Source organism: Oenanthe melanoleuca, chromosome 1A (assembly GCF_029582105.1).
Source record: "Oenanthe melanoleuca isolate GR-GAL-2019-014 chromosome 1A, OMel1.0, whole genome shotgun sequence".
NCBI lineage: Eukaryota > Metazoa > Chordata > Aves > Passeriformes > Muscicapidae > Oenanthe > Oenanthe melanoleuca.
Window position 1 is genome coordinate 48,378,656 of NC_079334.1, and position 14,126 is coordinate 48,392,781.

The window sequence follows — 14,126 nt, forward strand, 5'->3', positions numbered from 1 at the left end:
CACAAGGAAAGAGGCTGGAATTTGGTAATATAGGAATTTTAATAAAACATTCTTCCAGCTGTACTGCAAATGACCCCAAGGGTCTTGATATCTCCATGTGACTTGTTCTTATGTACAGTATGTTTAACTTATTTTGATTTTTATTGGAAATTACACTTGTACATAAAGCCTGTACACAGCCTGGTACCTAAGCAGGTTATGAATTTTGGCCTGCCTCTTCTTTAAGTTTCAGTTAACTAACTAGAGACAGATCTCCCAGACTTAATCCTTCCATTTTCAAAGGCTTACCCAGGCTTTGAGTTCTGTGACTAGGACTAAAGTGATTGGACACTGAATGTTTAAAATCCCTCCAAGGCCTACAGATTTCTCTCAAGTGCCATTACAAACTCCATTAAAACTTTGCAGCAGGATTAAGAGTCTCAGAGTCACTAGGCATTAAATATCTTGCCACTGTACGTGGTTTCAATCTGCCAGACGTTTCGTGTTGTTCCCAAATGCTCATACATTTCACATTTTTTTTCTTTGATGCCTTCTTGGAACAGATAAAGATACCCTATCTCATATCAGACAGATCTTCACCAGTCCACAGCTGGACTTGAGTCCTCGGTTTAACCCAAGGATCAGAGAATACTATGCAGAAGTGCCATTTGACATGGTGACGGTGAAGATAGGAGCAGAACCCTCTAACTGCCAATGCCACGTACACCTCGATGACAAGAAAGGGCCAAGGTATGAGCAACAAAACATGAGTGTAAAAACTTAATTTTGGAAATATGTAATAATGTTCCAGATTTTTTCTTTATTTCCAAAAATTGAAATGGATTAGTCACAGGATAGTCAGAGGGAGTTCAACACAGAAACTTGTATTTTTTCCAGCATCCTGAAAGCAATGGTCATATATTGTTCTTAAGCCATAATTAACCCTAGCTTAATAGAATGTACAGTATCTCACCCAGCTTCTGCTATCACTGACAGCATCACTGACAGTAGATGACAGAGAATTTGAGCTTTTGTATCCAAGTGTTAATTTTGCATGGTGCCCTAATCTACTGCCCTGCTGGGCTTGGTCTGTTTACATTGGTCAAAATAGGGCAGCGGGTTAATAGAAGAAATCAGTTCAAGTTTACTAACTCAGAATGATTAATTTTTGTCATAATTGTATTATAAGGGATTGTCATAGAATGACAGAAGTCACATTGAAAAAGACCCCTAAGATCATCATGTCCAACTGTTAACTCAGCATTGCCAAGCCCACCACTAAACCACATCCCTAAGTGCCATATCTACGTGGCTTTTAAATTACACCCAGGGTGCTGACACAGCCACTTCCCTGGGCAACCTGTTCACTTGGTCTCAGCCCTTCCATCCAGCCTATCCAGAACCCTCTGCAAAGCCTTCTTCCCCTCCATCAGATCAACACTCCCACCCAAATGGAATATACATTCCATTAGTGTTATCTGCAAATTGACTGAGGGCGCCCTCAATTTCCATGTCCATATGATTGGTTTGGCCGTCCAGCTGGTTTTTTACCCAGCAAAATGTATGTGTGAGCAGCCTATTTTCTCCAGGAAATGCTGTGGGAAACAATTCCAAGGGCTTCACTAAAGTCTAGGTAGCCAACAATCACAGCCTTTCTCTCATCCACTAAGTAGGTCATCTTGTCATCCACAAGAGTCCCAGCTTATGAGATCTTTTAGAGAACTATAAAGCTGCATGATAGAAGAGCGAGCAGAGTCATCACTAAACATCATGTTTGAGCAGTGACCCACAATAAACCATGATGCTTAATTGCTGCTCTGAACCCTGGCACAGTTTTGGCTTTCCCAACCAGCTCTGTCAGAAGACAACAGCATGTACCAGGGACAGTACCAATAGGCATTTTGGGTATGACCTAGTTTTTAAGGTTGGGAGGAACAAAAACTGTTTATTTATCTGGGTCAGGTACCTCAGAACCAGAGAACTGGCTAATTTACGTACTAGCCATTAGTGAGAACAGGGGCAGTGATTTACTTGGGAAGAAAAATTCTTAACCATATCAGAGCTAATTTTGCTTCATGGCATGAAGTGCTTAGTCAACAACTGCCTTTTGACTGACTGTGAAGGAGATGCTTTGACCTGGAATATCTGCTACTAACCAGAAAGTCTGTGCAGTTGTTACTGATCTGATGCCCAATATGTTTCCTGTATTTTCAGTAAGAAATCAGTCTTGATTTATCATTTCAAAAGAAACTGTCATTATATTCTTCCCCCCTAAATTTTCCTGTTTTAATGTGAACTGCCTTGGCAGTCAACATGAATATATGTGAAAATCTCAAAGATTTTTTCTTTCTGTAGAGTGAAAAAGAGTAGCAAGATGCTCTTTACACTGAAAAACCCTGCATGTGTGGATTCAGCATTTATTTATTTTGAAGCATTTATTTCCCTGCTAAAGGAAGAAGAGCACAGATCAGCTTTGCTCTGGTTTTTCACTTGGAGCAGTTTGTCTGGGAATCCATCACATTTGGCTAGTGGACAATTTCAGCAGCCAGCTCCACTTCTGATTATATTTTTCTCAATGCTGACTTCATCGCAAATTTGGGCCTGCAGGAGTTATTGTCCCTAATGGTTTCATTCACAGATTTCATGTTAGAATATTTGCCACTGCTGCTGTTTTCACGAAATTTCACTCTCAGTATTTTGTCTTCTTGACAGAAGACAAAATACTTGCAAATCCTATTTCGCACTGTTTTTATTTAAAAGCTCTGGTATTTTGTAAGAGAAAGAAAATGTTAGAAATAGCAGCCTCTAGGAGCAAGTAAAGTTTAGCAGCCATAGATAAAAGAGTGTACATCTTTGTTTCTTTAGTGCTTATTGCACTTCTTTCCTATTTTGTCATACAGCACTGCTAACTACCCCCTTGGCCTTGGACTGAACAAAGTCATCATTTTCTTAACGGATGATTCGCAGCCCAGCCCTGAGGTTGTGAGCAGCTACAAAGTCACAATTTATCGAGAAGACCGCCCTAGTCTCCCTTTGTTTGATGACTTTATGATGTGTGGCTTTGTGCAGGTATTGTCTCTACATTCTTTTGCTATACACGTTAATAGAAATAGCTTATTTCTGTTCATTCCACGGTATAAATTAAGGTACATAAACCAAAGCTCATGCAGAGTTGGTTTTTGTTGAGATTGTTTGAAATTCAGCGTTTACACAACATTTTGGATATAAAAGGCAAGCCCAGCATAAGTACCTGTTGCCATATACTTTAGAGCTACAGATTAATTAATCGTTACCTTGGAGAGCCAAAACTTTCTTATAACTTTTCTTAACTGTCTCTCTCTGACATTGGAGCCATGGAAATCCTTTTACCAGGAAAGATGTTTAGGATGACGTCGATATTTTTCAGTGTTCAAGACAAATGCTGCTACATAATTTATGAATGAAAGCTGTTTATTCTAGATCAATAAACAATAAAGAAACTCCTCACTCATAATTCCAAAGGTAGGGATGATTGTTGCTTACATCACATTTGTCCAAATACAAATTTGGAAATGCACATAATTTACTTCCTACAAATGTCAGTCCTTAGGAAGGAGTGGGTCTGTTGAATGAAAAAAGAACCAGAGTCTGTCCAATATGGCTTAATAAGGGCTGGGAAAGTTGAGCTCAGGCTAAATTAGACACAAAAATGGAAGAAAGCTAATGAAAGTAAAAGTGAAGATTTCAGTGAGTGAAACTATATTGATAAAAATACTGTGCATAAGAGAGAAAACCTGGGACACATGCTGGATCAGAGCTGTTTGTATTTCAAAGTTTGAGGACTGAATGTTGGGTGCTGCTTGATATGACTGGCAAAGATAAACCAGCCAATTCAAAGTGGTAAGTGACATTGTAAATAGTTACCATGGGCAGTGCATTTTTCTGTGGAATTTTAGGCAAATTAAAAAGATTGGTGGGTTCATTCCAGAGCATCAAGGAGTAATATATTTTGTCAGAATTAATTCTGCAACCAGGAAGCAGAATTTTCAAAGCTACTGTGTTGAAACTAGCATGCTTGTTCATGTCAAATATCTAATCCTATCTCTATTCATTGTCTGTGTGAAGATCTTAGTACATCCTTTAGCAAAACTTGTTTCCCTTCCCTGGTTTCTCTCCATATACTGCAGAAGAGGTTGGGAGGTCAGGGTGGTAGAAGTCAGATCATTTATATGATGGGGCAGATCAAGAGGGATTTTGTTTTTCTTTTAGAGAAATAAGCAGTAGGACTTAAAATGAGTCAAAGAGATTATAAATATTGATATCAATTTCTATGTTAACAGTAATTATCTCAACCTGCAAATCAGGACTGCCAGAGAAAATGTAGGTAGTAGTCATAGTGAACTGACTGCTGACCTGAATACCTGATTATGGTGTTGTCTGGCCCTCCACCTAGTCTCTGTCTCTCCTCTTAGACTTCTCTGACAAGCTCAAGGACCATCTTGTTACTATTTGCACTGACTCAATGCTACATCTAGTAGTTGCTACAGTAAAATAAAAATAAACACGTATAATACCTGAGATTTCAGTTCAGTTGTACAGCAACCTGTATGACATCTTAAGTATGACCTAGTATGAAAAGGAGAACAGCAGTAAGTTGAACTAGAGTTACATTGCTAGGAGAGTACACTGGTTGGAAAGATGTGAGAAAAGCTGTTTTTGTTTCCTTATTTAGGACACATATCTGAGTGTAAGAACAGGAATTCAACCTCAAAAATATCTTCCCACACCAGAGGTTACACTGTTGTTAATGTTCTGTGATACCATTTATGAGACTGAGTATGAATCTTTGAAGCACTGTGAAGGCAAAGAGATCTAGACTGATAAAAATTAAAAGTGTTTTAGAAATTTCTTTTGATTGAGCTTGGTTTTCTCTCCTCTGTGAATAACTACCCTCTAACTAACACAGTTGTTCAGGGCTAGGGGTGACTTCAGGAGTTAAGAGGGAAAATGAGATGAAAAGCATTCTTGTGGTATCTAATAAGCACTGTGAAGATACAGTATGAGATTCTGAAACAACTTTTAGATATGTTAGAGGCAAACTTATCAGAGAGTGACTTTAAAAAACAAACAAAGGCTGGGGCTGGAGATGGAAATGGTATTCTAAAACACTTAAAAGTCTGCATTTTTTCCTATTTGCTAGAACAGAATGTATTGCCTTTTGCTTAGAATTATTTTTTTTATCAATACAAAACTCACATTTTAACCAGCATCATTACATTTTGCTCTTTATACGAGAAAAAATTAGGCAGTCTTGCAAAGCTGGTTGATACACCCCCATCAGTGGCATGAATACTTGTTCTCTTAGTAATGAGACCCTGTTTTAGGAGAAAAAGGATCAATAGAGCATGAACTGATGGACTCTCCTTTGGACACTTGACTAGGCACAAGTGGGATCACACATGAGGAGAGAAAGGCCATGATAGTGGAGTGGTCTTTCTCATAGAAATCTTCAGTTAAAATTCTAATCCAGCAGCTTTTTTTTCCTCACTTTCTTCTATGGTTAATCTCATTAGGATATTCAGGTTTCACTGCAAGATGATACTAAAGGAAGCTTACAATAAAAAGACAAGAGTGTGGGATATGGTTTCCAACAGCCTAACAATTTTCATGCAGTTGAATAATCCTGGATTAATTTCAAGGCATTGATTTGAAAAGTGTGTGGTTCTAAGCCTTGCAACCCCTAAAAAGGGGAAAAAAATATTGTCTCCTTTACTTTTTGATAGCTCCTGTACTTTATAATATCCCCATTAAAGCCAAATTAGTGGAGGATAAACTGTCATCTTACAATAATACCTTCAGCAGATTTGGCTGCCTTCTATTCTGTGTTCTGCATTTTGACAGTATTGTTTGGACTGCAAATGAAGAGGTTATTGATTTGTGCTTGAACTTAATTTTGTGCAATTGCTGACAACATTCAAATTAAGTATCCTTGAAAGAAGTGGTACCTTTTCATTATCACCTCTGAAGCTGTGATAGGGAAGATAGTCAGAATCCAAGTCAGCAGAAAAGCCAGTGAGCTCTTAGGACAGAGTTATCAGCATCACTCTCAACTGAAAGATCCCAGACTATGTACATACTGTCATAAAGGACAAAATATTTTATTCATTATAGCATTGCCCATTATCTTTAAAATGCAAACAGATCTATCTATGCCTCACTTGATATGTGTGAATGCTGCCTCTTTGATTGTTAATATTTACCTAGTTGCAATCATGGAGAGTAACTGCTGATGTGCTTAAGGAAACTTTTTTGACCCTGTGAACTTCTGTATCTATTTTTACCTGCAGTGCTCTGTTGCCACATGACTTGTTTCATTTGTTTGTTTGTTTGGTCAGTTGGTTGGTGGTGGGACTTTGGGTCTGGTTTGTTGTTGTATTTTAATAATGCAGTTATTTATTTGGGTTTGCATTTATATTGAGAGCAATGGATATCTAATGCTGTATTTTATAGTACAGTGTGTTTCATTCTCTGTCATTTTCTTTTGTGCATTTGTACATTTGATTCTAAAATCAGTGCAGTGCAGTGTGCTGAGGTTCTGGCTGTCCTACAGCTTTTACAGGTCTCAAAGAATGAACTTACAGAACAGCTTCAAAAACTTCCCTGATTTTTATAGAACATCCTATTCTTATGTGTTATTATCTCTTGTATTTTTGTAAATCCTTTTATCATATTCTTTTCCTGATAGCTTAAGAAGGCCAACAGAGCTTATGATGAGATATAGCATTGCTGACTGTATAACACTAAATGGCTGCAATGCAGCTGGAAACAAGATGCTAGAAAGAACATGTTTATTTCTCTCTCTGTCTATTAAACTTCCATTGATCACAAAGCAATTAAGACCTAAGACTAGCATATTAACTATATTTAACTTTAGTATAGGCTTTTTGGAGTAGAGATAAAAAAACTCTTTAGAAAGGAAGAAGCCTTAAAAAAAAAAAAAGGAAGTAATTTCATTTTTATGCTCAGGAAGATATGAGAGTACTTATTTTTTTTTCAGCTCAAGTTATACTTTTCCAAAGGAAAGTAAAATAGTCTTACTTTGTTTTAAACTGTGTGCTGTTGCCATTGCAAAGCTTTTCAGACCAGACAATAGAAGTAAAAACTGTCAATTACAGAAATAGGTATTAACTCTTTGCCTAATACTTTTATTCAGTGATTTCAAAGAACTTTACAAATATTAAATAATGTCAAAAAACCCCAAAAAAACCAACCCCCCACAAAAAAAAAAAAAAAAAAAAAAAAAAAAAAAACCAAACCCAACTCAACCAAACAGCTTAGTAAAGAAACAAAGAACTTGTCCTACAGGACAGGCTGGATGCACACTAGTCTCTTGTGAATTTCCCATTAGATTCATTAGATTCAGTGTCACAACCACTCCAAACAACCCACCTCTTCTGTCCTAAGGACATTGTAAATGCTGTGAGCAGACTCTTAGGTTTTGCAGTGGTTATTGTAGCAGCAGCTGACTGTCTTGGCAGTTCTGAGTTTGAGTGTCGTGCTTAAAAAGCCTTGGAAAATGCATCTCTGGAACTATAGCCTAATTATATCAGCAACCAGACTGTATCTTATTGGCAAAGTTAACTTACTTGCCTTTTAGAGAAAAAAAAAGAATATCCATTATAGGAGCAATCATGCGTTGCATTCTTCATTTTTCTGCCTTCTCAGGTACAGAGCTGGTGAAATTTTTTTTTAGTGGTTTTGTATTTTTCAGAAAAAAACCCATAAAAATTCCCCAGATGTCAAAAAATGAGGTTGTTTTTTTTGTTGTTTTTTGTTGTTGTTGTTTAAAAGAGGATGCTTTGATTCAGTGAGGACTATTTGACTTAAAAATTTTAGCATTCAACATTTCTGTTGCTATAACTGTTAGATATTTTAGCCATTGTGCAGTCCAGGGTGCTAACTCTTTTCAAGGAGGGAGTGGCTGGGACGACCAAAAAGCTCACTCATTAGAGCTGAAATAGCCAAGTCTAAATTTTCCTCAGAAACACTGGTGAGAGCACAGTATGACAATCATGTTTTCCAGGAGCAATGCCAACTTAAGCATCCCTTTCCCTGCCTGCAGCTACTCATGAAACAGATGGGAAAATTTTTAAAAAATGAACTAGTTTCTAGGATAAGGTTATTCTCTCTATGTGAACACAAGGGAGGAGGTAAGTGCAGGGGCAGAAATGAGCTGCTGAGCACAGAAAGAGGGTTAGGGAGTGCTTTTTAAGGCAGATATTTTTTCTTCATAAGAAAAATTCACATTGAGATTGGGTTTAAAGCTCTTGCTGATTTTAAATGAGCAGGAGCTTCATGTTCAAAAATTGAAGTGATTTATGGGTGAAAAAACACAAAACACTAGAAGTACTTTTGCATTGCTATTAACCTATAAGTTATTTTGTTTCTGTGTGACTGAAACCCACTTCCTAGGAAAAACAAAGTGAGTTTCACATAGCCTCGAGGAGCAAATACGTAGCAAACTGAACATGTGTTAAATTGTCAGTTGTTCAGGTGAAAGCCACAAAATAGAGAGTCAACAGAAAGAGACTGCCATAAAAAGAAGGCTGAGGTCTTACATCTTCAACTGCTATATGTCAGCATGGTTCAATTAACTACAGGGGAGCAATTCCAAATTATACTGATTGAGTACCTGTCCTGGCAGAAATATACAGCTGAATTCTTTTCCATTATATCTGCCAGGCAATGCTTATGAGTGCATAAAACTGCTTTTTTAATAATTTTCTTAAAGGGAGAGATATAAATAATAAATACACTTAGCTAATTTTCATGTAGAGGGTTAATTTGTGTGTGTATCTCAGAGCAAACTTTGTAGAGTCAGCATGTTCTGTCTTTGTCAACATCTATACCACTGGGGAGAGAAGGCTCACCACATTTTCTTAATTATACCAAAGACTTTTGTGATGATTTAAAGCATGTCTCTGTAGATGAGTCAGAGGAACAATTAACCATTGTGATGGATATCCTTTAAATTTATGCAGTTCTGTGCTAAACTCCTTTTGGATCTCAGAATCAGGATGTTGCTGTTAGGCTGACACCTTAATCAGGTGCCAGCATGTGCTGCTTTAAGGAAACATCCCAAAAGCACAGCAGAGCATAGATACATCATCTGAGGGAATCAATATAATGCTCTAGAAATCAAGCCTGTCTTTCACCTACAAAGTTAACTCCATAGACAGTCTGCTCTATCATCTGGTAGTCACGAGTTCACATAATCAGTGCTCTCTGTGAGACATCTACTGCACTCTGAAGAGGCCACACAGGGAAAATGGGCACAACTTGGGCATAAAATTGAAAGAAATAAAAGAATGAGTTTGTATGTGCTTCTATTTAGGCATTTCTTGCCCTGAGCATGGAATAAAAATTTATTTTTTTTTTTTTTCTGGAGCTCCAGTAGGCTGTGCCTGACTAGGATCATCATCCTCCTCTCCAGTACTTTGGGGATGCCATATTACAGAGCCCAAATTTTAAGGCTCAAGTTCATGTTGGCTCCAGCTGCCCAAAGAAAAGTTTACAGTCTTCCAGGTTACAGTATTTTGCTTACGCTCCTGATTTTATATTTTATTTTTATATTTTATATTTTATATTTTATATTTTATATTTTATATTTTATATTTTATATTTTATTTTTTATTTTTTATATTTTATATTTTATATTTTATGTTTTATATTTTACGTTTTATATTTTATATTTTATATTTTATATTTTATGTTTTATGTTTTATATATTTGTTGTGCTTAGTCTTCTTTATGTAGCTGGGTTTCCTATTTAACATGTGATTCAAGATTAATACCAGATAGCCTCCAGGAAATCTTTCTGGAAGTTTCAGGCAGAGACTGAAGAGAGCAGATGTTTTCCTGTAGCAGCAGCTACATTTGTCATTGTTGCAATGCACTGTACTTGGGAAATGGTGTGTTACATGGATCACTGATGAATAAATTGCCACCACTGCTTTGAGACAATCTATATGAATACTGATTCAATGATTCAACAATTACAAGCCAATAATGACTGGAATGATGCCAACAAACTGATTTGGCTTATAATAATTAGCCAGATTGCAGCCTTAGTTTTTCTAATGTTCCTTTTCCTTGGTTAGCACTCTTGTGGATAAGAACTTCTTAAGTCAGGAGTGATATCACTCTTCAGCACCACTGAATTTATTGACACAACTAGAGTTGTATCTATCACCTCCTACCTCAGCAGTGGAAAATTTAATATCTCCTACCGTTCTTTTCTTCTTTTATGTGTTTGCAATTTAGCAGTCTTACTAGAAACATGCCACCCTCCTAGATGCTCTGTTAGGTGACTCTTGACTTGAATTGTTTTTTTGCTGTTATGCTGCTGCAAAAAAATGTCAGTAGTGATAAAAGGTAAACCTCTGTCAGGTAAATGACAGCAATTTCATTCTTTTGTGTGCTCAGGCCATTCTTCCCTTTCATACAATTACTGATGTCACCCCATGTGTGCATGACACATTAAAGATAGAGAAAATGAAGATCTCCCTATAAACTAGCCAAGGAGAAACTCATAATTGCATGATTAAAAATGTCAAGGAGTTAAATTGTGACCTGTATGATTTCAGCTGGTGAGCAAAGTCCCACTGGTGCTAGTGGGGAGTATGGTTGGACATTTCAGCCTTATAATAGCTGCTCCCTACAGTGCTACAGGATGGGGAGATGCTGAGGCAGATAAAGTGCTGTGGGTGCAGATTCTGTAGATACACTGCTATCTGTGAGCCCATGACAGACTGTTAGTACAGACTGGAAGAGATCCAGGTTTTCCTGATTCCTTGCCTGTAACCAAAGGATTAAAATGTCTTTTTAAATAATAGCAGCTAATCATTGTGGGTGGCTGTGAAAGGAGACAGATGACAGTAAATGCTGGGTAGGCAATTCTGCTCCTGGGAGAACACTGTTCTCTGGAAGAGAAAACTTATTTTTATATAATTTTTGTCAGCTATGTGGTTTTTTGTTTGAGCTAAGTTATCAGCCAATCATCCCACATATTTGGATTATCAGTTATGGTCCTTTGCTCTTATTTTTGAAATTTTTAATATAATACAGGTCCAATAACACTACTAGAATCAATTACATTTTGCTAGAGGACTGGTAGCAGTAACTTTTGCAAAAGACTCCTCATACCACAGGCTTATTTTGTGCTTATTTTTCTTCCTCTCTCTGCCCTGCACAGTAATTTCTCCATGCGTTGCTGCATTGTGGTGCAGTTCAGGCAGAAAGCTATAGCTTGGTGGACTGGTGGAAAAGAAACACCTCATCCTGAGGCCAGCCAAGAGAGAGAGTGTTTGGGGGATCCTGGCCCAGCCTGACTAGTTGGGTTGCTTCCTTCTGGCTGTTTCTACCTACAGAAAGGCACTGCTGGAGCCAGACACTGGGCAGGCAGAGGCAGATTCACTTGAGTCATGTGCTGTGTTGTACTGATGATATTTCCTTGTGAAGGTACCTGAGATCTCTGGAGAGAAACTTGAGGACTCTGTCTTCCTCTACCAGCTGCTGTTCTGTGATTCCACAGGGAATCTAGCTTAGCTGTCTCAATCACCATGCTGGGTCACAATTTGCATTGCCTACATTACCTAGGCTAAATTAGGAAGATAGAGTGAAGCCCATAACCTTTTTTCTTCCATTTCCAACTATACAATATCAAGACTTAAAAATTAACTGCTCAGTAAAACATAAAGCCTTACAGGTCTTTGAATGAACCACATTAAGTATGAAAACTTGAAAGTTTGAGTTAAGCAGTTCTCCTTTACAAGTTCCAGAAAATGCAATGACATTTAAAAGTACAATAATTGAAGGGGATAGGGAAGAAGAAGGGGTCATCCAAAGTTTCTGAACTAAAATATTTAGTTTATGATTTGGGTAAATAGCTGTGTCAGTGTTTGCAGTCTGTCAATGTATTGAATTCTGTCTGATTCATGAAGAGAAAGTTCATTAATTAGAAATAACTTGCACTGTATGACAGCCAGAAAGTATTACAACCATGGTCAGACTGCCACTTTATAAATCACAGGCAAATCAGTACAGCATATGGGGAAGTATTTGCAATGCATATGTTGAGCATAATTCTGTGGGGTGTTTATAAATGGTCACTGCAGTTTGTACTGAAGCAAAAGTTATTGTTAAGGTTAAACTTAACATAGTAATGACATGATAAGTCAATAGCAATTTTTCTGGACTTTTAATGGCAGTCATAAAATCCTAATTTGGTAAAATAAAAGGCCAAAGGATAATTCTGCAATTCAGCCAAATGGCACAATAGAACAATGAAGAGTGAAGTGTTTTATTGCTTCACTCCATAAAGGTTGTCACCCCTTCCAGCTATACAGTCACTATGCATATTTGAAATGCAGATTGTTTTCCCTGTGCACTGCTTTGGTAAAAAAGATGGGACATGGCCAAAATCCTGCTGGGGGGTTCTCATGATCTGGTGTAGAAGTTTGACCATTTTTGTTCTCCTTGAAAGAGCTGTGGCTCTAGGTGTCACTAACTTACTCAGGCCACCACACAAAAAATGGGCAATGGGATAATTCCTTATCTCAGTGAATAGTTCAAACAAAACTGAGACCTGAAGATTTTATCACAATATGGGTCAGTCCTTGAGTTCTTGTCCTGTCCATGATAAAAGTGGGAAATTTGGTCACCCTTGTTAAGAAGCTCGAGAAATTTCATACTTCATAGACTGGACAATTATAGAAGTATTTAGCTTAATTCATGTATGTCTCTAACTTCAGTCAGAAGTTGTTGTATCTAGGTCACAGAAACCTAGATGTTTTGTAGTTTCATCTAGAAAAAAAATAGGAAACTCAGAATTCAACTTATTTTCTCGAAGTTCGAGAGACAAATAAGGAAGTCAGTGTTCTAGACTATTTTACTTTGTTCCTCAGTAGCTTCTTCCTGTAGAATGTTCTTAATAGAGGTCCAAAATAGAATCTTAGCTGACTTTTCATATTCCTTTATAGAACTATAAATATATGAAAAAGGTTTTACTGCTCTAAAGACTGCTGGTTTTGCCCTATGTTTCTCCTGAGTAAGATGGTAAAAGTTCTTGCATGGATAGTTGTAGTTTATATGGTCTGATTTTGGGTTTGTTTGAGAACTTGATAAAGAGCAGTAAAAAGCATTTACTATGCAAGATGAGTCCAACACCTGAAGGACAAACTTCTGCCAAAGTCAGGAAGCCAATCCTCCACTGCTCTTGTTCCTTTTGGAATCAGGGTAGGTATAAAACACAATCACTTATATAAAACACAATCACTCATATATGACAGAGACTCAGATTTCATGCTGTTTGCTGAGAAAATCAGTTTCACAGTATAGAACCATTGCTAATTCTGTAGCTGTAAAATCTCTGTATCCTACAGAGAACTGTTTTTCTCTTTACCTGGCCCTCTACTGTTTGTGTTTCAAAGCTGAAATTCAGGGCATTCATTACTGACAGTTCAATTGGTGTATTCTTTTCAGTTCACCTCATACATTGCTCTCAAATTCATCTGAAAATGTGAAATAGCCTGTTGAATTTTCCCCTTGATGATACCACAATAGATGTGAAAGAGGAGCCCTCAACATAGGGCTTCCTAAGTGTTAACAGATCATGAAAATTGGTAGCAACTGTTGTGCTGAGTATCATAACCTGCAAGAGGAGGGCCAGCAATTCCACAGTGATGAGAAGAGAGTGCTTGGTGTTTGAGCTGTGGTCACATTTGCCTTTCAAGTCATTTGGGCCTCCCTGCCACACTTTTCAGGAGAAGAAAGCTAATGCAGCTGCCTTTGTTAATCAGTCAGTGTGACCCAGGCCCTCGGGGAGGCAGGCAAAGGCAGATACATTCTGAGACACACAATCCTTGCTGATTAACAGTGAAAGCTGGTAAAGTTACTCTCTAAGCCTGTCTGGCCCATCAGCTGTAGAAATGTAATTTAGATGATTATCTACATGCCCATTAAACCTTGTGACCCATCACTAGTCTGTTTGAAGTTTGCCTGCTTAAACTCACTAATAGGAAGAATAGAAGGATTAACTCAGAGGTCATGAAATAAGAGAGCAGCAAAGAAGATGACAAAAGAGCAGAGGAAAACTTCCTACTGCATGT

The 14,126-nt window shown here is 37.6% G+C and overlaps 1 protein-coding gene across 3 annotated transcripts in view; it reads left to right on the plus strand.

Annotated features, from left to right (window-relative positions):
* Positions 1-14,126, plus strand: part of CPED1 (cadherin like and PC-esterase domain containing 1) — a 141,787-nt gene that overhangs the window by 70,975 nt on the left and 56,686 nt on the right. For all 3 annotated transcript variants that reach the window (XM_056511232.1, XM_056511213.1, XM_056511223.1), the window contains exons 15-16: positions 543-729; positions 2,880-3,048. In XM_056511232.1, the coding sequence (XP_056367207.1) occupies positions 543-729; positions 2,880-3,048 (356 nt within the window). The remainder of the gene's footprint in view (positions 1-542; positions 730-2,879; positions 3,049-14,126) is intronic.